The 27,756-nt window shown below is 40.1% G+C and overlaps 1 protein-coding gene across 11 annotated transcripts in view; it reads right to left on the reverse strand.

Annotated features, from left to right (window-relative positions):
- LOC126241561 (uncharacterized) overlaps nucleotides 1–27,756 on the reverse strand; it is a 296,723-nt gene that overhangs the window by 223,622 nt on the left and 45,345 nt on the right. For 9 of the 11 annotated variants that reach the window (XM_049948016.1, XM_049948017.1, XM_049948018.1 and 6 more), the window contains exons 4-6: nucleotides 20,790–20,930; nucleotides 20,393–20,695; nucleotides 5,310–5,474 (exon numbers count right to left, since the gene is read on the reverse strand). In XM_049948016.1, the coding sequence (XP_049803973.1) occupies nucleotides 5,310–5,474; nucleotides 20,393–20,695; nucleotides 20,790–20,930 (609 nt within the window). The remainder of the gene's footprint in view (nucleotides 1–5,309; nucleotides 5,475–20,392; nucleotides 20,696–20,789; nucleotides 20,931–27,756) is intronic. The other 2 variants (XM_049948023.1, XM_049948026.1) reach the window with 2 other exon arrangements.

Genomic DNA, 27,756 nt, shown 5'->3' on the forward strand with positions numbered 1-27,756 from the left:
TTTGTACCCGACCCTCAGAGTTTTACTCAGTCAGCTCTTTGGTCGTAAATATAAACAGTAGTATTGTACTAAGACACTAGTTGTTGTTTGAAAGTTGTCCCACTATTATATTGCCTTTCCTTTCTGGTTTGTACCCAATCATAAATGTTCTAATGAATCAGCTCCTGTTCGCAAATACAGCCAGCACAAATGTACTAAGGCATAGGTTGCCGTTAAACAAAAGAGGGACTTTGTGGTTAGATTTAGATGTTAACCGGTTCAATTCTTTGATTGTTATTGCATTTCTCAGTCATTAGCTATAATCTGAGCAACCTGTTGAACTAAGCTGTGCATTGCTGTTTTTGAAAGACCGAGTCATTTTTTGTGTATTTTAGCTGGATCTTGTGGTTCCGTCAAGTAAGTACTATTGTAACAAGTGTTCACAAGTAATGTTTTAAGATGTTTCTTCAGAGTAGTCTTAATAAGTGACAATCAGTCTAACTTTGAAAATATTAACAGCCAACTGTCACAGGGCTTTAGTCAAAATAAGACTGTCAAAAGGGACAGGTTGGAATCCACTCACACCTTGGTTGCCGAATGAAATTAAGAGGTTGATTGTTTTGAAGTAAGCCTTATCATTGTCATATTGTCTCCTAATCTTTTTAACCTTTAAACACAGGTGCACATCTTAACCCCAAACTTTTCGACATACAGATTTCAAATTGAAAGTTATGTCATCTGTTCTGAGTAATTGAATCACTCTTGTCATCAATGGTGTTTATAAAGTTTTCATGTGTTGCAGAAGGGCATTTAATAAGTTACACATTGGAATATGCTACTGAATGGGTAGATCAAGTGCCATTTAAGTAGGCCCCGTACAGCTTACCCCACACAAAAGTTGTTAAGGGAGAAGATAGAGAAAATGTTAAGACAAGGAGTTATTCGACCATCTAAATCACCATATGCGGCACTGATATTCCTGGTATCCAAATTCAGTGGTGAGTTCCATCTGGTGGTGGACTACCATGAGTTGAATAAGAAGGTTGTATTGAGATCAGTGCCATTGCTGGTCTTACATTCATGTTTCAGTTGGTTTAAAGGAGCACTTGCATTTACTACCTTAGACTTTAATCAGGCTTATAACCAAACAGCTTTAGAGAGAGGTGGTCAGCCTGTCACCATATCTGCTACTGATTGGAATTTTGTTTTAATTTAACTGGGTTCCTTTTGGGATAGCAACAGATGCTGCAGTTTTGTCACATTTAACTGATGCAGTATTTTTTGATGCATCGTTTAAATTCATTTACCATTATTTAGATGACTAATTAATAAACAGTTGTTCCAATTAAGAACAATGATTGCACCTAAAGGAATTGTCTGAACAGTTACAGAAGGCAGGCCTCACAGTAAACCCCCAAAAGGTTGTTTTTGCCTGCACCTGAATGATATTTTTAGGACATATAGTCTCTGTGGAACAAATCTACATTGGTCCTGATAGAATATACATTATTAACCAATCCCCAAGACCATGTGGTGTTAAACAAGTTGCCAATGGAAACTCTTTAGACACAGAAGGTAGAGATGAGAATTTAAAAATTTGGCAAGATAAGATCCAGCAAGTCCACTGAAACACAGTTCCATTTGCCCTTGTTTTCCTCGTTTTAATTTCCTAGAGAAATATTATTCCTATGATTTATGCAGCATTCTTTGAAAGTGTGGACAGGATCAATTTAAAGCACATTATTATTTATAACTTGTGGTACTACAGTCTCTAAAAATATGAAAGAGAATATTCCAAAACGGAACATGTTATGTATTAATCACCTTAGAAGTAGAAAGATTTGACATGTATTTCTATTCTTTGGCATCTGCTGTTTTTTAGCTCCAACTAGAAAGCAATTACATGGAATGTTGCAAGCTTTTATTGTAGTCCATCCACAGCAAAGCATCATCTTAAGATTAATTTATTCTTCTCTTCTAATTCCAAATATGCAATGTACCATCTACTAATTATAGCACGTGGACAACAAATAATTGTTTGCCTTTAATAATCTAAAGCAGAGATGGGCAAGATTTCAGCTCACGGGCCATGCCCAGCACCGAGTGCCAAAGCACTCAGCCTCACTTCACACTACCCCAGTACCATGCCAGACTGTCTGAGCATAAAGAGGGGAAAACAGTAAACACATTGCATTTAAATGGCAGTACATTCTTACTCTATATTACTTGGTCTTACATTTCACATTTTTCAACAACACAGATCACAATCAAAACAGGTTTTCAGTATTAATTAATTTTTTGTAGCATATTGACAACATAACAAAAGTTTTATATGACACAAACTATCAGCATATGTATAGACACAAACAATTTCACAAAGTTTTGCTCTCAGGTTGCCACATAATTGACTCATTTAGTTTCATAATTGAAAAAAGGTCTTCCACACAAATTTGTTGACCAGACTATTGTAGCACTTTTGCAACCTCATTATAGATACTTGGAAAATCTACCTAAGAAAAGCAATGCAGGTGTACTGGACAGTTTTAAAGCAAAAAGATTTGTAATTAAAACTAGTATTACCTTGCAAGTCAATCAGTTACATCTGCACATGCACAGGGGCACTTTCAACTGAAACACAAATGGTCTCAAAAACAGCTTGAAAACAGATGTAAGCTTGACAGGTCGTCAAAAACTTTATAAGAGTATCATTGTACTTCTTGCAATGCCACAATTAATTCTTCAATGCTCTATTTTTAATGCCAGTGCGTTTAGGGAACTGGATTGTTTTTGCCAGAATGTGTCCCTTCTACAATGTGATTTTCTTTTTAAGGGCATGCCCATCAAATCAGAAAGACATTATCCTGGAAAGCCACACTGTGGGCAATGTGCAGTCAAGTCCACTTAAAATGTGAAGTCTGCAATCCATTTCGTGTGTTCTAATTTTTGTTCCTGCACTGCTTTTTCCTTCATAGATTCAACAATAGCGAGATTTAATTGAAAAATCTGGAGATGTGCCCCTTGACTTAACACAATACTTTGCAGTAATAGATGAAGTCTCCACACTCACTCTTCTTTTCCAGTGAAAACTGTTGCAACTGGAAATGAATTAACGCGTGCGACTTCAGAAATTTTACTATTCATACCACCAATATCTCTATGTGCGCCACGCCTACAAAATTAGCACAAAGTGCTACTTGACATACAGAACAATGAATCCTGTCCATCAATAATTGTAATTTTTTGCTCTTTCACTGTTAACTGAAAGTTTATAAACTCTTTCTGCATGGTACTACAATGTTTTTTTCATAGCAAATAAGCAGTACCCGTCGCTTATGTGACCTGAGAATTCTCAACCCTCTCTTCCATCATTCCCATTCATTTTAAAGGATTGTGACAACAGATCACTAGACTGCCTTTTTTTTTGTGCAAACAGCCACTGGACCTGTGAACAACCTTCATACTGTGAGCGAACAGTGAAGGGTAAACAGCGTTAATAGATGATTCTGTCGAACTCAGAGAGTTGTGCCGAGCACAAAATGCTGCACCACAATGCTAAATCAAATGTCACAGTGTTCTAGGTACTTCCAAGGAGGACTGAGCAAAACCAAGTAACAGGCCTGGCCTCAGCCTGCCACCCATGGCCGACACATGCTGCACACAAGAAGTTTGGCACACCTTGGCCAGCCCTGATGTAAAGTGTGACCTATTGTAAAACCATGGCAGATGATTGTCCAATGTAATTGGTTGGCACCAAGGGAAAAATTGGTGTATATTTGGATATTTCTGAACATGGATAATTGAAATGACATGAGCATCTGATACTGTATCTGCATTGATTGCAAGTAATTTGGTTTTCAATTCTGCAGAGTTTGACACTATGTTCAACCTGAAATCTGTCATTTTGCGATTGCGGCATTGACGCTACTCAATAACTCGCATTTAATTGTTAAAGGAACCAGAGATCGGTGCTGCTACCATTTCAAAAAATTCTTTTGTACTTTCAGCTATATTTCCCTCACAGTATTGTATGGTTGAAACATGTTGAACAGCTAGCTACATGTTACCAGACTTTTCAATACAAGATTTGTAAATCAAGTGAATGTGCTTGATAAATAACATCATTTTACAATGTCAGTTACAAATTATGGAAAGATAAATGATTAATTAAGAAGCTAAGATGCTACACTACAATGTTGATACTTTAGATTTTTTTACTGTATACATCCTTCAAAATCGAATTAGAAACATTACAGAACCAAAAAATCATGCAAAATGAAAAATAGGTGTTTTCTTTTTTCGCAAGGAAAGTGAAGCTTTTAAGGAAAAGATAAGTTCATAAAACAATGTGGCACACTCCTACATACCATCAAGAATTTTTTAAACATGAAAATCAATGAAGTTGATTCCCTTCTCTCGTTTCCCTCTTCCTTGCCGGGCGCGCAGTGAGAAGCACCTTGAATGGCAACTTGTGCCGGCTAGCCATGGGCCAGTCTAGTACATTTCATACCTGCCCGTCCCTGTGTGCAGTGTAAACACAGTGTTTTGATCTTTGTAGTAGTTTTACCTGCATTCCTGTTTTCTTATTCTTTTTTGCACTTACTTCAGCATTATTCCTAATTTACTATTTGTTGATAGTCCTGTACTCATCATATCAGAAATGCTGTTGTAGCAGCCACTGCATGCTAGTAATCCTAAGATATCTAATCTTGAAGCTATTCGTTTCTCTTTTCAAGCTCTGTAACCCTCCAACAAGATTAATATTCTATGCTCTGAGGCATAGAATGCGAAATTTGTTTTTCCCAGTGACAACATCTTCATGGGTAGTCCCCAACAGACTCTTGTGCCAGTAGTTACTGAAAAGACTGCTGCCCTTCTTCAAAAACCATGTTAGTCTGGCGTCTAGGAAGATACAACTCTGATGTGGTTGCATCTACAGTACTACTACAGTCTTTTTTGTAGATACACACAAGCCACACCCACTACGTAAAGGTCCGCTGTTCACGGGGAATTGACTTCTGTTTGGCATAGCTGTTTCCAGAGATGAAGAAACAGTAAGTATTGAGGTGAACAAAGTTTATCTAGTGCCAGCTCACAGGTAATGCACTCTGACTTATGTTCACTACAACTGGCACACCATGATGTGGGTCTGCCAGATAGGTCTCACAGTAGCACAGGCACTGCCTATGTGTATGTGTGATTGTTCTGTTTAGGAACAGCTGCATGGAAGAAGACTGAATGTTGATGGGACAAAGTCAGACAATTGCATCTGATGCTTGATATAATCAACACTTTTAGTTTTAGTGAGAAGTAACCGGACAAGCAACAATTACCTCACTTTTAGCTGAAGATATTGTTTCAATTACTGTTGTGACATTGTCCATATTGAAAGGAGTACGCACATGATTCTTCTCTGACACTCTTCCTACTAGTTTGCTGTGCTCCTCTTTCTTCTTCCGTGTACAATTTTTTGTGGGTTTTGGTCTTGTCACTGATGTCTGCAACAAATTTTCAGGATGTTATACTCATCAGTAATTTAATAAGTTAAGATAACAACTTACTGAATAGTTGAGGCACTGAGTTGTTGGTAGACATGTACACAAGACTGTGGTCTTTGCTCGATTTTGGACGAATCCTTCTTGAGAACTGTGGAGAAGCAGACACACACACACACACACACACACACACACACACACACACACACACACACACCTGTATGGCTACATTGTCCCTACTGTTCACTACCTATGGGACTGGTGCTTGACTGTAACGAGTGGTTGTGTAAAGTGAGTGGGCAAGAAGAGAGAGAAAGAAGGGAGTGGGAGGGAGATTTAGAGAAGGGTGGCTAAAGGCTGGGGAGTGGAGACAACAGGTCCACACATTGGTGGTGCAGCACCAGTGAGCTCACTCTGGCTGTGACAGTAGTTCATACAGTGAACAATGCCATGAAAGAATAGTTTGAAAACGGGGAGACAGAAAAGAGAAACAGGGCTACTTCAGAGACAAGGGTATGGGCGCAGGGAGACAGCAGAAGGGTTACGTATCAGGAGTGGAGGTGAGCATAGGACAGGAGCTAGAGGAGATCGGGACCACCACAATTAAAGGATCAAAGGATATGTTGTGAGGACAATTCTCATCTTCGTAGTTCAGAGAAGATGGTGTCGGGGACAAGGATCCATATGGCATGGTTTGTAAAGCAGCTGTTGAAATTGAGCATGATGTGCTTGGCAGTGTGTTCTGCATTGGGCGGACAATTCTACTCTTAGCTACAGTCAGGTAGTGGCCATTCATTCAGATGGACATCTGGTTGCTGGCCATACCCATTTAAAATTCTGTGCAGAATTTACAGCAGAGCTGGTACATTATATAACTGCTTTCATAGGTGGCCCTACCTCTGTCAGGGTAGGATAGATCTGTGAGAGAACTAGAGCAGGATGTGCTGGACTATGAGGAGGTGGGAAAGATTATGGGTAGGACATTCCTCATTTCCAGACATGATGATGAGAAGTCAAAGGATATCATTCAACTGTTCCAGTCTGGTACGATATTGAACAAGGATGGGGGTGTGCCATTGCCACAGGTTCCTGGGGAAGGTTGGAGGATTAGGGGCATGCATGAATATGGCAAAATAAACCTGTCTGCAGATTAGATATGGAGGGAGATGTGTAATGCCTATCTGTGAAGGCTTATTAAGACATTCAGCATACTGACTAATGATTATGCAGCACTGCCAATGCACCATCCATGGGTGGCGAGACAATATAGGGAAAACTTTTTAGTGTAGAAGTAATGGTTGCTATTAAAATGGAGATACTATTGATTGTTAGTGGGTGTAATATGGATAGAGGTTTTGATGGACTCATCAGATAAGTGACGGTCAGCTACCAGGAAGGTGGCATATTTAGCTGAGGAAAGACCAAGTGAAGTGGATAGGAGAAAAGATGTTGACACTGTGGAGGGATGAAGGTAGGATGTCTTGAATTTGGGTCAAGATCATGAAGATATCATTAATGAAACTGAACCAGCTTAGAGGTTTAGGAGTTTGGGTGATTAGGAAATTTTCCTCCACATGGCACATAAACAGGTTGGCATAGGAGTGTGCCATGCAGGTGCCCATAGCCATACCACACATTAGTTTGTACATGTTGTTATGTGTAAATATGTAACAGATTTCCTGTCCCTTATCCCTACACACCCTCAATCCTCCCACCCCATGAACCAGCTACAAGGAAGTGCCGCCTGCTTCACCCAATACCATCCGAGACTTGAACAACTGAACCACATCCTTCATCAGGTCTTTGATTACCTATCATCTGCCCTGAAATGAGGGACATCCTGCCTAAGATCCTCCCAACCCCTTCTAAAGTGGTGTTCTCTCGCCCACCACACCTCCACAACGTCCTAGTCCACACCTGTGGCACTTCCAATCCCAACTCCTTGCCACAGGGATCATATCCCTGTGGCAAGGTGCAAGACCCAACTGATCCACTCACCCATCACATCATATTACAGTCCTGCCACAGGCTTATCCTACCCCATCACAAGCTGGGCCACCTGTGACAGCAATGATGTCATATACCAGCTGTGCTGCAATCATTGCATAGCTTTTTGTGCTGGTATGACTACCAACCAGCTGTCTACCAGGATAAATGGCCACAGCCATACTGTGACCAAGGGCAAAGTGAACCACACTGTGTCACAACATGCAGCTGAATATAACATTCTTGATTTCAATGGCTGCTTCATAATGCAGGCCATCTGCATCCCCCCTCCACCACCAGCTTTTCTGAACTGCACAGATGGGACTTATCCTTAAAACACATCCCAGCCTTAACTTATGGTAACTTACTGTCCTCACACCCTTTACTCAACAGTTTCCGCCCCCTCTGTCCTATCACCTTCTCCCAATTCACTTCCCCTCAACCTCATTGTGTACCGCTCTCCACCTACACGTCTGCTGGTATTTTACCTTTCTCTGCTCCTCTCTTTTTCCACTCCCCTGCCCCCCTCCTCTCACCTCAGCATCTCCTGATGCTGCACTTGGCAGCCTTGTCCTGCTACCATCTACTCCCTGCACAATCCGCCAGGCAGTGCTGACTTTTCTCCCACCACCATTACTCTTCTATCCCTCTCCCTTCCCTGCCCCAGTCCAGACTGCTGCAATCGTTTGACATTATACAGTTACATTCTGGTTGGTGCGGACAGACAGTGTGCTTGCTTGTGTGTGTGTGTGTGTGTGTGTGTGTGTGTGTGTGTGTGTGTGTGTGTTTTCCTTTCTGAACAAGGCTTTGGCTGAAAGCTCAATATGTAATAGATTTTTCATTGTGCCTGTCTGCAACTTGAGGTGTCATATTTACATTGAGTAGCAATCCATCCTTTTCATGATATTGTTGATGTAATTTGTTAAGACATATATGGAATGAGGGACGGTATTCAGTATTTGTAAGGCCATGGGCTTGGGAGTTGGTGGTATACATGGATGTGGCATCAACAATGATGAAAAGGGATCCAGCTAGTAATGGGGCGGGGATGGTTGAGAGTCAATGAAAGAACTCTGTTCATGTCTTCGATGATGATGATGATGATGATGATGATGTATTGTAGGTGAGGGCACTACACAGCAAGGTCATTAGTGCCCTTACACGAATGATATAAAGATGAGAATAGTGAGAATCTAAAATTGCATTCACACACAATAATTGGAAAGACAACCCCAATAAGGCGAGCATCAGAAAAGCCCTTGACAGAAGTCAGACGAAACATGGCAGAATAACCAGATAAACTCAAGTACGAAATACCAGTATAGATAGGTGGGACAGGTGACTGTGGCTGGATGACTACTTAGAACTAATGGTTGACCGAGACATCCCGTGACACATTAACATCTCACACACAATATTTTGAGAAGAATTCCAGACATCACACAAAATCTTAAAACATGAACTACGCTCACTTCATCATCAGTTAAAATAGCAGCCAGGTCCTGTGGGAGATCCAGATTCACCCCCAGGTCATCGAGTAAAACATACTCAGTTAAAATATATCTTATTGAAGGCTGTGTCCCACATCTGTGAAACAGTGGTAGCTCCTTGCAACATAAGAGAAAACATGTGTTAAAGGGCAGTGTCCCACACTAAACCATGCAAGGGAAGTCAGCTCATTGTGGTCAGGAGGAGGTAAGTCATGATCACACTCTAGGTTTTATGGAACATAGCTTATTATTCCTCACTTCTAGTCACTGAGCTTCTCACCAACACATGGTCTTCTTGGGAAAAAATGAGGTAACAGTGTGCAGGGAGACTGAACACCAAGCAGAATCTGCAGGGGAGCAAGCCTCCTTGGGAGCTGCATCAGTGAGTTTGTTTTTCCCGGATCCCTGTGTGCCCTGGAATCCCGCAGGAAATTATTTCTTTGGCCTGCCTTTGCAAGAAAAGAAGAGTGTCTGCACTTCTTGCACCATACGACCTACTGTGAACATCTGACCAATAGCAAGAAGGGCCCTGTGGGAATCTGAGCATATGAGGAATTTTTTGCCATGACACCATCTTATCTGCTCCAGTGCCTTCATGGCAGCAAACAATTCTGAAAACTGCTCTGGGAGCCCTGTCCTAATGACATGTGGAAGGACTGTATGAAAGTAGGTAGAAATCCATGTCCCACTGATAGAGATCCAACAAGATATTACACCTCCAGGTAGTACTGTAGGCCTTTTCCAAAATGAGGAAGACACTGGTAAAGTGTCACTTACAGAAGAAACCTTGTTGAATTATTGCTTCGAGCAGGGTCAGGTTATCAAGTGCAGAGAGACACCCGAGCCTGCACTGGGTGTAGTGACCTGGTTTCAAGAACACACTCCAAGCACCTGTTTCCACACCTCTCCTGTGTCTTTCAGATGCAGCTCGTGAGACTAATGCTATAATAACTACCAGGATTAGTCTGATCCCCCCTCAATTTTAAAATCAGGATTAAAATAGTTTCTTTCCATGAGTTTGGAAAGTCTTCTATCATCCGAATTTCATTAAAGAGCAGAAGCAGAATCCAACTCCTACAGGGAGAAAGGCTGGTTGTATTCCTCAACATTGTTGGAATAGAAATCAAAACAAATACTCTCCTGTGTCTCCTGATAATTACTTATCAAACTGAGGCACTGCCTGAGTAGTGTCTCTCGGTGATGTTAGGAGGCATCACTCTCTCTTACAGCTGCTACTGGTGGTCAGAAGTTGCACCTTGAGATTCGGAGAATACTTTAACTGCAGATGTGGATCTATTGACGGAGTTCAGGAACTCTTGCTAAGACCGATGTTTACTCTCCTGAATTATTCTCCTCACCTTAGCCAGCACCATTTGGAGGTTGCAATATTCATTTATGTAGGGCACCAATTTGAATCTTCTTATAGCTGTCCTCCTGTCCCTGATTGCAAAAAGACACTCACCATTTCACAAGATGACAGGCTGTCTCCTACGTATTACCATGGACTTCAGGATGGATGCATGAGTAGCATGATGGATCACAGCTATAATGTGATCCACCCAGTCCTGGACACCGTCACAATTCTCAAAAACACCTGACCGCCTGTAAAGCATCCAGTTATCCTTTCTGAACAGCCATCTAACAAGGGAACCTCCCCATCGCACCCCGCTCAGATTTAGTGATAAGTTGGCACAGTGGATAGGCCTTGAAAAACTGAACACAGATCAGTCAAGAAAACAGGAAGAAGTTGTGTGGAACTATGAAAAAAATAAGCAAAATATACAAACTGAGTAGTCCATGTGCAAGATAAGCAACTTCTTGAATAACATTAGTTCCGGACGCCATGATTTCATGGTTAGCGCGAGCAGCTGTGGAACGAGGGGTCTTGGTTCAAGTCTTCCCTCAAGTGAAAAGTTTAATTTTTTATTTTCAGTTTATGTGACAAAGTCTTATGTTTTCACCACTTCTTGGGAGTGATTATCACATCCACAAGAAAACCTAAATCGGGCAAGGTAGAAGAATCTTTTTACCCATTCGCCAAGTGTATAAGTTAGGTGGGTCGACAACATATTCCTGTCATGTGACGCACATGCCATCTACAGTGTCGTATAGAATATATCAGAGGTATTTTACTATGGAGGAATCGGTTGACCTATGACCTTGCGATCAAATGTTTTCGGTTCCCATTGGAGAGGCATGTCCTGTCGTTACTAATCGCACGATTTTGCGGTGCGGTCGCAAAACACGGACACTAAACTTATTACAGTGAACAGAGACGTCAATGAACGGATGGACAGATCATAACTTTGCGAAAATAAAGAAATAAAAAATTTCACTCAAGCGAAGACTTGAACCAAGGACCTCTCGTTCCGCAGCTGCTCACGCTAACCACAGGACCACGGCGCTCTCGAGCTAATATTATCCTTCTTGATGTTGTATATCTTGCACATGGACTACTCTGTATATTTTGCTTATTTTTTTCATAGTTCCACACAACTTCTTCCTGTTTTCTCGATTGAACTGTGATCAGCTTTTCAAGGCCTATCCACTGTGCCAACTTATAACTAAATCTGAGGGGGGTGCGATGGGGAGGTTCCCTTGTAAGTGGTTTCCTTTCGAGATCTGCTCGATCACGCAGATGGATCCAGACAGAGTAGTGTTCGTATGTCCATCCTTGTGTTAAACGGTTACAAAGACTTCAGCTGTTCAATATGACATGAAACTTAAAACACCTGCACCCATTTCTTTTGAATTTAATTTAATTATACAACCAGTCTTGGTGTTCGATTAAAACCATCGTCAGGGCCCTGTGTAAAAAAACAACAATACCTACATACTTAGATTAACAAACATACTAGTAAACGGACAGTATAACATCTGAGAATCAATAATGTCTAAGGGAATTTACACTAAATATTTGCCAACAGGCAAACTGAACTGGATGCTACATCAGTGTTAGTGAACCATTCAAATGTAAAACGACAGCAGTTATGAAATTTTATGAATATTAACTGTGAGAAACATATAAAAGTATAAGGTCATACAACAGTAAAAACTAATCTAGTTATTGGAGGTCAGGAACATACACTGATCTCAGATACCTTTAGGTTTCTCGTACCTAGGAAAAACTAAAATGTAAAACTAATATAACACACCATAACAAATTACAGCTATGCACACAGTTTTAAAGTATAACATGAGAGATAGACACAAGCAAAATACCATCATTAAGAGGATAGTCTATGGGTAAATAGGTGTGTAGTTAGGTGACACAATAGACTTCAGATTCCTGAAGTACGCCTACAAAATTGTACGGAAATTTCTGTAGAGTATTATAGATACATGAAAAGATGTTTTCAGTGAAATCAGAAAGCAAGTGATGCAAAAAAATGTACACTTATGTGACAACTAGTCCTTGCAAGAGACAAGTCAGAGGATAGAGTCAACTATCATCAGTGATTCCTATAAAGGACAAGTGGTCAAAACAAAAGTGAATAAAAAAATGTTGAGGTAGAAAACATCAACACTGTAATGAGGGAAAACAGTTATGTTGTACGCAAACAAAAATGTGTCACGGAACCAAATATAAACAAACACCTACAGTGCCACATACTGAGAAATATATAAATAATATGCCAAAAGATAATTCCATGTACGATGCACAAGATGACAACACGAATCTATACATCTATTATGTAATAATATAAAACTGTTACAACTGAACATATATGGGAAAATACTATAAACAAACACCTATTTTGTATTATACCGCAAATTTACATAAATATATAACTACATGTCACACAATAAATACAAGAAAGTGTCTATTGACACACAGTCAACATGGGTTTAGAAAACATCGTTCCTGTGAAACACAACTAGCTCTTTATTCACATGAAGTGTTGAGTGCTACTGACAAGGGATTTCAGATCGATTCCGTATTTCTGGATTTCCGGAAGGTTTTTGACACTGTACCACACAAGTGGCTCATAGTGAAATTGCACGCTTATGGAATATCGTCTCAGTTATGTGACTGAATTTGTGATTTCCTGTCAGAGAGGTCACAGTTCGTAGTAATTGATGGAAAGTCATCGAGTAAAACAGAAGTGATTTCTGGCGTTCCCCAAGGTACTGTTATAGGCCCTTTGCTGTTCCTTATCTATATTAATGATTTTGGAGACAATCTGAGCAGATGTCTTCGGTTGTTTGCAGATGACGCTGTCGTTTATTGACTAATAAAGTCATCAGAAGACCAAAACAAACTGCAAAACGATTTAGAAAAGATATCTGAATGGTGCGAAAAGTGGCAGTTAACCCTAAATAACTAAAAGTGTGAGGTCATCCACATGAGTGCTAAAAGGAACTCGTTAAACTTCGGTTACACAATAAATCAGCCTAATCTAAAAGCCGTAAAGTCAACTAAATACCTAGGTATTGCAATTACGAACAACTTAAATTGGAAGGAACAGACAGAAAATGTTGGGGGAAGGCTAACCAAAGACTGTGTTTCATTGGCAGGACACTTAGAAAATGTAACAGATCTACTAAGGAGACTGCCTACAATACGCTTGTCTGTCCTCTCTTAGAATACTGCTGTGCGGTGTGGGATCCTTACCAGATAGGACTGACGGAGTACATTGAAAAAGTTCAAAGAAAGGAAGCACGTTTTGTATTATCGCGAAATATGGGAGAGTGTCGCAGAAATGATTCAGGATTTGGGCTGGACATCATTAAAAGAAAGGCGTTTTTCGTTGCGATGGAATCTTCTCACGAAATTCCAATCACCAACTTTCTCCTCCGAATGCGAAAATATTTTGTTGACACCGACCTACATATGGAGGAACGATGACCAAGATAAAATAAGGGAAATCAGAGCTCATACAGAAAGATATAAGTGTTCATTCTTTCCGCGCACTATACAAGATTGGAATAATAGAGAATTGTGAAGGTGGTTCAATGAACCCTCTGCCAGGCACTTAAATGTGATTTGCAGAGTATCCATGTAGGTGTAGATGTAGATGTAGAATGCAGGAAACATCAAGACAGTAATGAAGGCAAGCAACATGTCTTATGTGTCCAACAAATGCGTTGAAGAACCAGAAAAATAACTGCCATTTATATCAAGAAATATATATGTAATACATCAAATGGGTAATTTCCTGACAAGGTGGACAAAATTTAAGGGTGAATGTATCCTTGTATCATATGATAAAATTACAATAGGACACCATCAGGGAATATACTAAAGACAAATATATATCTTGTACAATATCAGAAATATATGGAATATATGTAAGGAACCAGAAACTAATATAGCTAATGCCATCAAGTGATGAGGTAGTCTTGTAAAAACAAATACCAATGTCATAAATCAGACCTATGTGGCCAGGTAAAGATTCAGACACTACTATAACATAACTCCAACAATGTGTTGTAGCAAACAATAATATAACACATCAATGAATCGAATTAAGAACAGGTGATAGGTCAAAGAATATTAATCTGTATGTCACACAATAAATTTAAAAACCAGGAGGTAATACAAGCAAACATCTGTGTCATACGATATCTAAAATATTACACAAAAGTAAAACACAGGAGTGTAGAGCAGCATAAAAAGATCACATTAACAGCCAAGTACAAAATATTTTGCATAAAAAGAATATTCATGTATGTAACGAGAAACAAATAAAATATTCCCATGTGGAGTTACACGTCAATATGTAGTCAGCAAAATGTTAGCAACATCTAAAGCAATCAGAATCAACTTGTGTGTGAACATCCAGGGATGTTGGTATATTACAACAAACTTGTTTGTCTATATCTGTTTCTTCAACACATTCATTGGATACGTAAAACATGTTGTTTGCCTTCATTACTGTCTTGATGTTTCCTACCTTAACTGTTTTGTATTTACTGTGTCACATGTAAATATATATTTACATAAATTTTTGGTGTCATATAAAATAGGTGCTTGTCTATAGTATATTGCCTGTATATGCTCTACTGTCAAGGTTTTATATTATTAATGATATATGGATACTTTCACTCCTTCATTTTGTAAACCTTATCTGGATATTATCTTTTTATGTATTATCTATATATATTGTGGTATGTTGTGACATAGGTGTTTGTTTATGTCTGTTTCTTTGACACATTTTTGGATACATATGACATTTCAGTTGTGTGGTTTTGATTTACCTCTGTCCTTGTGCATGGGTGATGAGGTGAAGGAGATCGGAGGGGCTTCCTGAGTCTGGTGACAAGGTGTCAAAATCTATGATGTCCTCCTTGTAAGTCAGATATGCCAGAGTTGTATCTGATGGTGCCCGGGACAGCTTTTGACCCAAATGTCGTGATTCTTTCCCTGCTCTCTTTCCTTTCAAGGATGATGGGGAAAGGGGGTACTGAAATGCACTCTGGGGTCCTTTCTTGATGCTCACTGTGAAAATGTTGCTGGTCTCAGGTCTTTACTCACTTTGCTTTGATAAGTACAGGTGCTTGTGGTGGATAATGGTGTGCTGGACATTGGTTGTGTCTTAGGTATCCACCTTGGGAACAGGTTTCTGCACCACGAAAGCATACAAAGTGGCAGATACAGGTGGTTTTGTCACCTTATATTCTTTTTTGGCTTCTGCATAGATCCACTTGTTCACTTTCATTTCACAGAATTTGTGTTCCTCAGGAAAAACAGGGCAGTCTTGTCTCCAGATTTGATGGCTCCCAGAACTGTTAATGCATATAGATGGAGACATGCAATAAGTCCCACATTTATGGGTTGCCTTTCCACACTTCCCATAGGTCACTTCACGTCCAGAACCCAACATTGTATGGCCTGTTGGCTGGCATTTGTAGCACTGGATAGGGTTAGGCACTTAAGGCCTCTGCCATAATGTGTTCAGGCAGCATTGGAGAACTGAAGGTCATAACAAATTTCTCCAATATACCTTTGTGTTCTTTAGTCCATATTAACTACCACATGTTATGCCCATACTTGTTTGAGTTCTGAGAGGTATATCTCCATAATAACATGGCATGTGAACACACCTTTGCTTGAGTTGGAGTTATGTAATTTTTTTTACTTCCTAAGAAGTTTCAACCAACAAGAAACAATTTCATAAATGCTTACTACACTTTAAGCTATCAGAAAACACTTCTAATCTTTTATGAATATATAACGGGGATACTTTTCAAATGCCCTCTCCTTCCTCTTCATCACTACAAACACATTCTAAATTATGACTCCTTGAGCCCCATTACTGAATACAATTTGATTATCAGCCTGCCTCATTTGTCTGGATTAGTGAGCTGGAGTACTCCCAGATTTATTTTATTTTTATTTACACATCAAGTTCTGTAGGACCAAATTGAGGAGCAAACCTCCAAGGTCATGGAACGTGTCAGTACATGAAATTATTACATAAAAGTAATAACAGATAAAAATAAATGTTCATGAACCTGAAAAAATGTCAGTCCATAAGTTTAAGTACACGCTATCAGTACAATAAGAATCAGCTTAATTTTTCAAGGAACTCCTCGACAGAATAGAAGGAGTGACTCATGAGGATACACCCATCAACTGGGAGTTGAAAAATTTAATTTCAAGTGTTCCATCTTTTTCCCATGTGCAGCTAGGGCAGTAAGGGTCCACTCAGACAGAATGCTGCTTGCCTGAGTAGCCTTACACAACTGAGATGGGGCGGGTCCCAAGAGTTTGCCTGCTAATGACTGTTCCACCTCAAGAACCAGGTATCTTATCAGTGCACAGCACACTTTGAGATGGAGGGGTTATTTATAGAGGATTTACCATCCTTGCAATATGGGCAATTAAGCCAAGATCCCTGTTGTCTCTGACACACAACGTCCCACCACCGTGCATGCCCAGAGCTTATGGTAACAGAAGATTTGCAGTGCTCACGAGATCCCAGCTCAGGAATTTCAGGGTCATCAAGTCTGTACCCAGCAGACAAATTCTGAGCCCCTGAGGACCGTACACAGTACAAAATGCTGTAATATGTGTTCATGTCCTTACACATTTAGACTTTACTTAAGTGCAATAATGGCACCACACCAATCATGAAAAACAACCCCATACCATAACACTACCTCCTCCATATTTCACTGTTGACAGTGCACATGATAGCAGGTAATGTTCCCCATGCATCTGCCAAACACAAACTCCTCCATTAGATTGCCACAGAATACAGCGTTATCCATCAGTCCATATCAATCCTTTCGAGACATATGCTGTCCAGAGGTATTGTTCTTTATGCCACCTAATGCATCATTTAGCATTTACTGCAGAAGTGAATGTTGTGTGTGTCTCTCTCTGACCGATGAAGGCTGCAGCCAAAAGCTGTATGTAGCATTTACTGCAGAAATGATGTGACTTATGAGGAGCAGCTCAACATTGTAGTCCAATCTTTTTAACTCCCTACACACTGTTATTGTGCTAGCTGTACTGTTAGTAGTGTTTCGGAACTCATTAGTAATTCCTTCAACTGATTTCATACCATTTTTTGCAACCAACCTCTGGTATGTGTGTAGATCCCTGTCTGACAGTACATTAGGTCTGTCTGGAATTGATTTGACAGTGGTTTTTCCTTTGTATTCCCACCTCACAATCACATAACCAACAGTTGAACTGGGCAGCTTTAGAAGGGTTGAAATGTCCCTTGTAACATCCCATTCAGCTTTAAAATACACTGACCACTTTCAGAAGATGCCACAGCAACAATTTGTAGCATTTATGACATCGGTTTTCAGGAGTCATTGTTGATTAAGAACAGAAGCACTGTAATACAATTACATTTGTGATTTTTAACCCTTCTTTCACACAGTTTCATATTTATGTGCCACTAAAGAACTGTTCAAGATCAAAGCAACTTTCCTATGAACATTGTACTAGATGCCCTACAAAGAGAAATTCAAACATTAAACTGAGAGTGGGTGAGACTGAGAAGACTGTTGGCAAAAGGGCCTGAATAGTGACATTGGTGTGCAGCAGTAGTTGCCAGGCATATGTGGCACCGATGAGGTCGACACCAGTATCGATCTGAGCATCATCTTTGAACTAAGCAAAACATTATCTTTGTGTAGATCTGCCATCCAGTTCTTTGTAAGCCTTACTTGTGTAAAGAGGTGAATAAATGAACTCCTGATTATAAGGTGTTGTTTAGTGTATCTCACCCGAGCATCCACCTCACTGCTGACCCCGAGTTGTAACGTCTTCCGTTTTCGCCGTTTTACCGTGTCCGTTGCCTCCGCATCGGTTATTTTCGTGTGTATTACATCAACACAACATTTGAACAATGGCTTCGACCCCATGCCTAACGCCGGATTTTGTGACCGACATGCATCATGTTGCAGGCGATATATACCCGCCACGACCGCAACACGATGCCTCTCACTCGTCGATCACGCTGATTTCGCCGGACGTTTTCATGCCTCCAACAATAAGTGAGATTAGGAGTGTGCATGACTCCAGCTATTAGACGCCTTTGTTCCCGCCACATGTGCCCTCCCTCATCGACGGTGCAGTTACCTCTTACGGATCTCCGTGCAGTGCGGGATAAATGCCAATTTCTGCAAATGCTTCATTGGTTAACCTACCACCGCCAGGACAACGGTTTGCCACGCCGCAATCCGTGCAGTACCACGCGGATTCCTGCCACGTGGCCCGAATTGCTTTGTTCACAGGTCAACCTCCTCAGCATCTGACCACGCCCACGCCTGCCTCAGTTCAGCATCAGCACATGCCTTCCTGCTTCAATACCTCGGCTTGCAACAGGATCAATGGCTTGTTATCTGTGCCTGACCTCCATCTCCGTCCTACTGCTACGCCTCAGTGTTTTGTGCCACAACATTCACCTTATCCGCACACCGCTTTGAGTGAAGTGACTATGAACAGTGAATATTCACACATTCCGCCCAATGTTCGACATCATTTTCCTCACTGTGCTTCTCGACAGCCCGCACCTCCGCAGCCTCCCTGCAACACAGTTGGCTCCACCTCTGATCGCACGTCGAGCTTTCTGCGGACTGGCAGCATTTTGAAACTTTGAACTTTTTCTCACCTGTCGCCCCCATGTTGGCTCCAGCCGAGCTTCTGCTCCCGTTCTCAGCACATCTCGGTGCCTCACACACGTCAGCCTTCCGCGTCGCGACGGAACGCGCTCTACCAGAACGCGTCACCTTCACGCTGCCACCCGACCAGCCGTCGTCGCCACATACCCTGGAGACACACTCTCCTGGAATACTGCAGCATGCCCCAACAAATTCAACTCACACTGTTCTTCCGAACGTTCTACAACGCTTACCGATGCTGCTGCTGTTCAAACCCGACAGGACAACAACCTGGTTCAAAATTGTAGACGAAGTGTTCGACCATTTCAAACTCGACGAATCAACCAGATTTCTGTGCCTTATCACCCACCTGCACGACCAGGACGACTTGATTGCTGACCTGGTCGACGGCCCAGACTCAGCTACCCGGTACACTCTAGCCAAAAAGACAGTTCTACGTTGGCTTGCGCGGTCAACTGAGACAGCAATACGGCAAGTGCTCCACATCGAGCAACTAGGCAACAACAAACCTTCACAACTTTGGAGATGGCTACGGGCCCTGGTCAGCGACGATCTACTGTCTGACACAGCTCTCCTCCCATCTGGACAGATAAACTACCTCCTCACATCCGCTTTACTTCTTACATAATCAATATAAATAAAAATGCTCTCCAGTGGTATGTTACAAGTATGAAGATTACACTACATATCTTAACCATGTTTGAAGTCACTGAGCTCTCCTTACTGACCCATTCTGCTGTTACTGTTTCTCTACTGACAACACTATACTTCACGTGTCCTTTTCTACTGGCAGGTCAACCTCTTGTGACATCCAGTGGTCAATTCTGCATTACACAGTGTTGTCTGGATACTTTTGATCAGATTAGGGTATGTAGTGATAAATTGTGTACAATCAAATTATCATGTTTTACTCTGTTCTCATAAAAACTATAGGCTGATATATGGTGCAATACAACATAGATGTTTCAGAGTGAAAGTAACACTATAAATGTATGTAACATTTGCTGGTCTGTAAATTATATACAATGAGTACACAACTAGAAAATTGATTTGGTATTGCCAATACTTTCAAATTACATCTAATTAGTACAGAAGGGGAAAACATTATAAATGGAAACTCACAAATAATTGAACTGATTTTGGACAAAGACCTGTGTCAAAATGTATTTTTCTTTAATTACAGATATTTATTCCATGATTTCTATTACAATAGCTTCCTGTCTTCTAACAGATGTACTGTTGTCATTACGATGTACAAAGGTACCAGATCATATTGTTCATCTACACTGCAGAAGCTCATGCATCACACTGCTCTTTATTACTTCACAATACTGTCACTTATAGTTGTTTTTAACTTACCTCATTAAATCGAGATAAATGGCTGTTCTTCTGACTGCTCTGATTACTTTCCAATGAAGTTTTGCTTTCCCTTCCTGAAGCTTCTGATTTTTTTGTACTTGAAACAGATCTCATTACTGTGGACTTTCTTTTCATGGCTGAGTTTTCATTGTACATAGAGAATCTGCTCACCAAAGGAAATTTTCCACAGTTCCTCAATGTTTTTTTATCATATATTCTGTTATCAGTTTCATTCTGCATGCTTAAACTTTCACTTGAGTCAGGTATAAGCATCAATAAATCTCTGCAATATTTTGCAATCTCCTGAATGCAACATAAAATTATGGCCTCATTTAATGCGGTAATACTTATTCATGTAACAAAAAATTAACTTATAAGGTGACTGTTTTACACTTACATCACCAGAGTCTTCACTTCCACAAGATATCACTCCTGATTTTGAGGAAATTTCAGTAAGTTCAATAATTAATTTCAAAAATTCCCTTAGTTTCTTTGGTATGCACATTAATACTGAAGTTGGGATGTGGTTCAAAACTGCCTGCAAAGTGAAACAATATTTAGTTTGGCAAAAAAAAGTAAAATAATGAAATAAAAGTAACTAACTTAGAAATTTAATATTAAAAGAATATCAACAATGCAAGAAAAGCCAGATTGCTACTTACCATAAAGAAGATACATCAAGGTGCAGACAGGCACAATTAAGAGAGATTTACGTATAGCTTTTATCCACAGCCTTCATCATTAAAAGAGAGAACACACAACATTCACAGACACAAGCAAGCACACCTAATGCACACATGACAGCAAACACTAGCCCGAATGCTGGAGTTGGCAGTCATGTGTGCATGAGGTGTGCTTGACTCTGTGTATGAACGTTGTGCGTGTCTCTTTTTGACCGAAGAAGGCTGCAGCCAAAAGCTGTATGTAACTCTCCTTTAATTGTACCTGTATGAAACTTAACATGTCTTCTTTACGGCACGTAGCAATCTGTCTTTTTCTACATTGTTGATATTCCTGTCTGAAGTAAAAGAGAGAACACGCAACATTCACAGACACAAGCAAGCACATCTAACGCACACACGACTGCCAACACCAGCCAAGAATACTTTTCTCATGTGTTACAGTAACTTAACAGCCTGTTCCACTGAATCCTGAGACATTTAAATCTATATCTATACTTTGAAAACCATCGTGAAGGGCATGGCAGAAGATCCTTCCCATGGTTACACATTAAAATAGAAGATGACACAAGCAAATGTATCAGATATAAAAGTTTCTTCCGTTTCCATTCACATATGGAGTGTGGAAACATAGATTGCTGAAATTTCTCTATGTGCAGTCTAATTAGGGTATGTCTTCACAGCTCTTACAGGTGTGGTATGTATGGCATAGTAGTTTATTCCTCACTCAATATTGCTTCTGGAACCCTTGCAAGTAGGCTTTAATGGGACAGATAGTGTCTATTTTCAAGCCTCTGCAAGTTCAAATTTTTCATCATCTCAGTGGCTCTCTTCCATGGGTTGAACAAACTGATTACATTCACACTGCCCTTCTTTGTATATATGTTGAACGTCTCCTAAAGTTATATTTGGTATGGGTCCCAAACATGTGAGCAGTATCCCAGGATGGACAGCACAGGTGTTTTGTAGGTAGGGTTCTATCTAGACTGATTGTATTTTCCCAGTATCCTACCAATAAGATAAATTCTACCACCTGCCTTCCTTACGAGGTGGAGGAAGTGAAGGTAGAGATTAATGTCTAATGTCCCATCGACAACAAGATTATCAGAGAAGGAGTACAAACTCAGCTTACGGAATGATGAGGAAGGAAATCGGCCATACCATTTTGAAGGAACCATCCCAGCATTTGCCTGAAGTGATTTAGGGAAATCGTGGAAAACATAAATCAGGATGGCCGGTTGCAAGTTTGAGCTGTCGCCCTATCAAATGCGAGTCCAGTGTCCTTATCTATGACTGAGTATGTGTAGTCATTCCATTTCATATTCCTATAAATTGTTACACCCACGGGTTTCTATTAGTTGACCAATTCCAGGTATGACTGTACCAACATTGTGGTCAAGAGGTACTACACTTTGCAATTTGTTGTTGTTGTGGTCTTCAGTCCTGAGACTGGTTTGATGCAGCTCTCCATGCAACTCTATCCTGTGCAAGCTTTTCCATCTCCCAGTAACTACTGCAACCTACATCCTTCTGAATCTGCTTAGTGTATTCATGTCTTGGTCTCCCTCTATGATTTTTACCCTCCACGCTGCCCTCCAATGCTAAATTTGTGATCCATTGATGCCTCAGAATATGTCCTACCAACCGATCCCTTCTTTCAGTCAATTTGTGCCACAAATTTCTCTTCTCCCCAATTCTATTCAATACCTCCTCATTAGTTATGTGATCTACCCATCTAATATTCAGCATTCTTCTGTACCACCACATTTCGAAAGCTTCTATTCCCTTCTTGTTTAAACTATTTATCGTCCATGTTTCACTTCCATATATGGCTACACTCCATACAAATACTTTCATAAACGACTTCCTGACACTTAAATCTATACTCAATGTTAACAAATTTCACTTCTTCAGAAACTCTTTCCTTGCCATTGCCAGTCTACATTTTATATCCTCTCTACTTCGACCATCTTCAGTTATTTTGCTCCCCAAATAGCAATACTCCTTTACTGCTTTAAGCGTCTCGTTTCCTAATCTAATTCCCTCAGCATCACCAGACTTAATTGGACTACATTCCATTATCCTCATTATGCGTTTGTTGATGTTCATCTTATATCCTCCTTTCAAGACACCATCCATTTCGTTCAGCTGCTCTTCCAGATACTGTGATGTCTCTGACTGGATTACAATGTCATCGGCAAACCTCAAAGTTTTTATTTCTTCTCCATGGATTTTAATACCTACTCCGAATTTTTCTTTTGTTTCCTTTATTGCTTGCTCAACATAAAGATTGAATAACATCAGGGGTAGGCTACAACCCTGTCTCACTCCCTTCCCAACCACTGCTTCCCTCTCATGCCCCTCGACTCTTATAACTGCCATCTGGTTTCTGTACAAATTGTAAATAGCCTTTCGCTCCCTGTATTTTACCCCTGCCACCTTCAGAATTTGAAAGAGAGTATTCCAGTCAGCATTGTCAAAAGCTTTCTCTAAATCTACAAATGTTAGAAACGTAAGTTTGCCTTTCCTTAATCGATTTTCTAAGGTAAGTCATAGGGTCAGAATCGCCTCACGTGTTCCAACATTTCTACGGAATCCAAACTGATCATCCCCGAGGTCGCCTTCTACCAGTTTTTCCATTCACCTGTAAAGAATTCGTGTTAGTATTTTGCAGCCATGGCTTATTAAACTGATAGTTCGGTAATTTTCACATCTGTCAACACCTGCTTTCTTTGGGATTGGAATTATTATAGTCTTCTTGAAGTCTGAGGGTATTTCGCCTATCTCATACATCTTGCTCACCACATGGTACAGCTTTGTCAGGACTGGCTCTCCCAAGGCTTTCAGTAGTTCTAATGGAATGTTGTCTACTCCCGGGGCCTTGTTTCAACTTAGGTCTTTCAGTGCTCTGTGAAACTCTTCACGCAGTATCATATCTCCCATTTCATCTTCATCTACATCCTCTTCCATTTCCATAATATTGTTCTCAAGAACATCAGCCTTGTACAGACCCTCTATGTACTCCTTCCAACTTTCTGCTTTCCCTCCTTTACTTAGAACTGGGTTTTCATCAGAGCTCTTGATATTCATGCAAGTGGTTCTCTTTTCTCCTAACATCTCTTTAATTTTCCTGTGGGCAATATCTGTCTTACCCCTAGTGTGATATGCCTCTACATCCTTACATTTGTCCTCTAGCCATCCCTGCTTAGCCATTTTGCACTTCCTGTCGATCTCATTTTTGAGAAGTTTGTATTCCTTTTTGCCTGCTTCATTTACTGCATTTTTATATTTTCTCCTTTCATCAATTAAATTCAATATCTCCTCTGTTACCCAAGGATTTCTATCAACCCTCATCTTTTTACCTACTTGATACTCTGCTGCCCTCGCTATTTCATCTCTCAAAACTACCCATTCTTCTACTGTATTTCTTTCCCCCCTTCTTGTCAATCGTTCCCTAATGCTCTCCCTGAAACTCTGTACAACCTCTGGTTCTGTCAGTTTATCCAGGTCCCATCTCCTTAAGTTCCCATCTTTTTGCAGTTTCTTCAGTTTTAATCCACAGTTCATAACCAATAGATTGTGGTCAGAGTCCACATCTGCCCCTGGAAATGTCTTACAATTTAAAACCTGGTTCCTAAATCTCTGTGTTACCATTATATAATCAATCTGGTACCTTCCAGTATCTCCAGGCTTCTTCCATTTCTTTCATGATTCCTGAACCAAGTGTTAGCTATGATTAAGTTGTGCTCTGTGCAAAATTCTACCAGGTGGCTTCCTCTTTCATTCCTTACCCCCATTCCACATTCACCTACTACGTTTCCTTCTATTCCTTTGCCTACCACCGAATTCCAGTCACTCATGACTATTAAATTTTCATCTCCGTTCACTATCTGAATAATTTCTCTTATCTCATCACACATTTCATCAATCTCTTTGTCATCTATGGAGCTAGTTGGCACATAAACTTGTACTACTGTGGTAGGCGTGGGATTCGTATCTATCTTGGCCACAATAATGTGTTTACTATGCTGTTTGTAGTAGCTTATCGGCATTCCAATTTTTTTATTCATTATTAAACCTACTCCTGCATTACCCCTATTTGATTTTGTATTTATAACCGTGTATTCACCTGACTAGAAGTCTTGTTCCTCCTGCCACCGAACTTCACTAATTCACACTATATCTAACTTTAACCTCCCATTTCCCTTTTTAAATTTTCTAACCTACCTGCCCGATTAAGGGATCTGACATTCCATGCTCTAATCCATAGAACGCCAGTTTTCTTTCTCCTGATAACAATGTCCTCCTGAGCAGTCCCCACCCAGAGATCCGAATGGGGGACTATTTTACCTCCAGAATATTTTACCCAAGAGGATGCCATTATCATTTAACCATACAGTAGAGCTGCATGCCCTCAAGAGAAATTACGGCTGTAGTTTCCCTTGCTTTCAGCTGTTCGTAGCACAAGCACAGAAAGGCCGTTTTGGTGTTTCAAGGCCAATCAGACAATCATCCAGACTGTTGCCCCTGACTGAAAGGGCTGCTGCCCCTCTTCAGGAACCACACGTTTGTCTGGCCTCTCAACAGATACCCCTCTGTTGTGCTTGCACCTACGGTACGGCTATCTGTATCGCTGAGGCATGCAAGCCTCCCCACCAACAGCAAGGTCCATGGTTCATTGCAATTTATGAAGAGTAAAATTTTACATTTCTGTACATTTAAAGCAAGTTGCCAAACTTTGCACTACATTGAAGTCTTATTAAGATCTGACCAAATATTTCTGCAGCTTTTATCAGAAAAAAAACTTCATTATGAATGAGCCTCATCTGCAAAAAGCCTGAAGTTACTATTAATACTGCCTGCCCAGACTTTATCACACAACATGAACAGCGTGTTCCCAAAACAAATCTGAAATTACTTCTACATTTGTCAATGGCTCTTGATAGAAAGTAGCAGATATAACATCCTCCTTACAAAGAAATCCTCAATCCAGTCACACTTTAGTTTGATACTGGCGAGCTAACATCCCAAAGATGTTTGGGCTCACAGACGGTTCCCCTTCATCGTAATGTCTTGGCTCAAACTCTCCTAAGGGTTGAACCGCATGTTTCGCATTACACTCCCTAAATTAGACACTTGTGACCTTTGGTTAAATTGTCTGGCTGATGTCAAGTTTGCGAAGTTGTATAAACATACAACGTTAATATAACATATAACAACAGTAATAATAATATCGGGAGCTAAATTAATGACCCATAAATCATGTAGGCCACACAGTTGCAACTTGGTTAGAATAATATTTATTCAGAAAGCAAACTAATAGCAAAAGTGGTCGTATTCAGAGTTACTGTTACACTCAAGCACATATCCGTTTGACACAGTTCGACCATTCACAATCTCATCACGAAACACAAGTCTAATACTCCACCTCAATATTTACACGAAAAGTTAAGAGTTCACGCAAGGTGCGCGGCTGCTCACCACTCAGAGACTAAGTCCCACAATACCACACAATGCAAAATTTTCTAAGTCGTTTCACGTCCTAGCTGCCTAAAGACCACCTGTCCGCTTTCGTGCCTTAATCCGAACTTTCCACTTTGGTGTCTCCAGCCAAATTGTCCCTCTGCCCGTCTCCAGCCATGTTTCCCGCGTACTGAATATCGCTCAACTGACTAGGGCAGTTTCCTTTCCTGAAGCCATCCATCTGATTGGCTACAGCTTATTCTACGTTATTTTACATTTTAAATTATTTAAATATTCAAAGCTTGACCACTTTCACATTCTAAATAAAGTAACAATAATATCCATTGCAATATCCAAGTAACAATAATATCCATTGTTAAATTCTTTTACATAAAACTAATACAATTTCCTTCTTAACTTGTAATGTCATGGCCAGTAGCCCAGCAACAATGTGCTTTCTGATAGATAAATAAATAAAGAACAAAAGTAATTATTATGCACTAAACTTTATAACAAATTGCTACAGCTTATTCTATATTATTTTACATTTTAACCTAATGGTTCAATAAGGTGTCATGCTGTCATTGTTCAATGTGTTTTGTGTGAAGGAAATGATGATCTGATGATTAAGTGAAAATACTGATAATTTAAATTTACTATATCTTTTAAATAAATGAAGTTACACAGTTGATATTTACAACATTTGTCATTTTAATTATGCACTTCTATATGAAATGTAAATCATTAAGATCGACTAAAGCATTCAGATTTTAGCATTCAGGTCTTTGTTACAAAACTTGTGAATTTCATTTTTACAGTGAATCCTAAACTATTATAGATATGATCAATATTCAAGTTTTATGGGAACACCATGAAAATTTATGAAAGATGGTAGATTGAAATTACTGTGACTTCATTCCCTGCATTACTACTGAATTAAATAGTTTCCATAAATGTTTCCCTTTATGGCCGATCTTAGGTCCGCCATATTTAGCACTGCTACATCTCCCTGGCTGCAAATGCCTTCTACTGGGTTTCCCTATGACGTACTTTCTCATCTGTCTCACTCTATCACTACAGTGTTTAGGCCTCAATAGACAATAAACACCTGTGAGTTTCCCCATCACATGGTGAATCTGCGACCTTTGTGGCACACGATCCTCGACGAGAGGGTTCGTTTCACAATTCCTGAAGGCTGACTCTTTCGGCCATATACTTAAA

This window comes from Schistocerca nitens, chromosome 1 (genome assembly GCF_023898315.1).
Source record: "Schistocerca nitens isolate TAMUIC-IGC-003100 chromosome 1, iqSchNite1.1, whole genome shotgun sequence".
NCBI lineage: Eukaryota > Metazoa > Arthropoda > Insecta > Orthoptera > Acrididae > Schistocerca > Schistocerca nitens.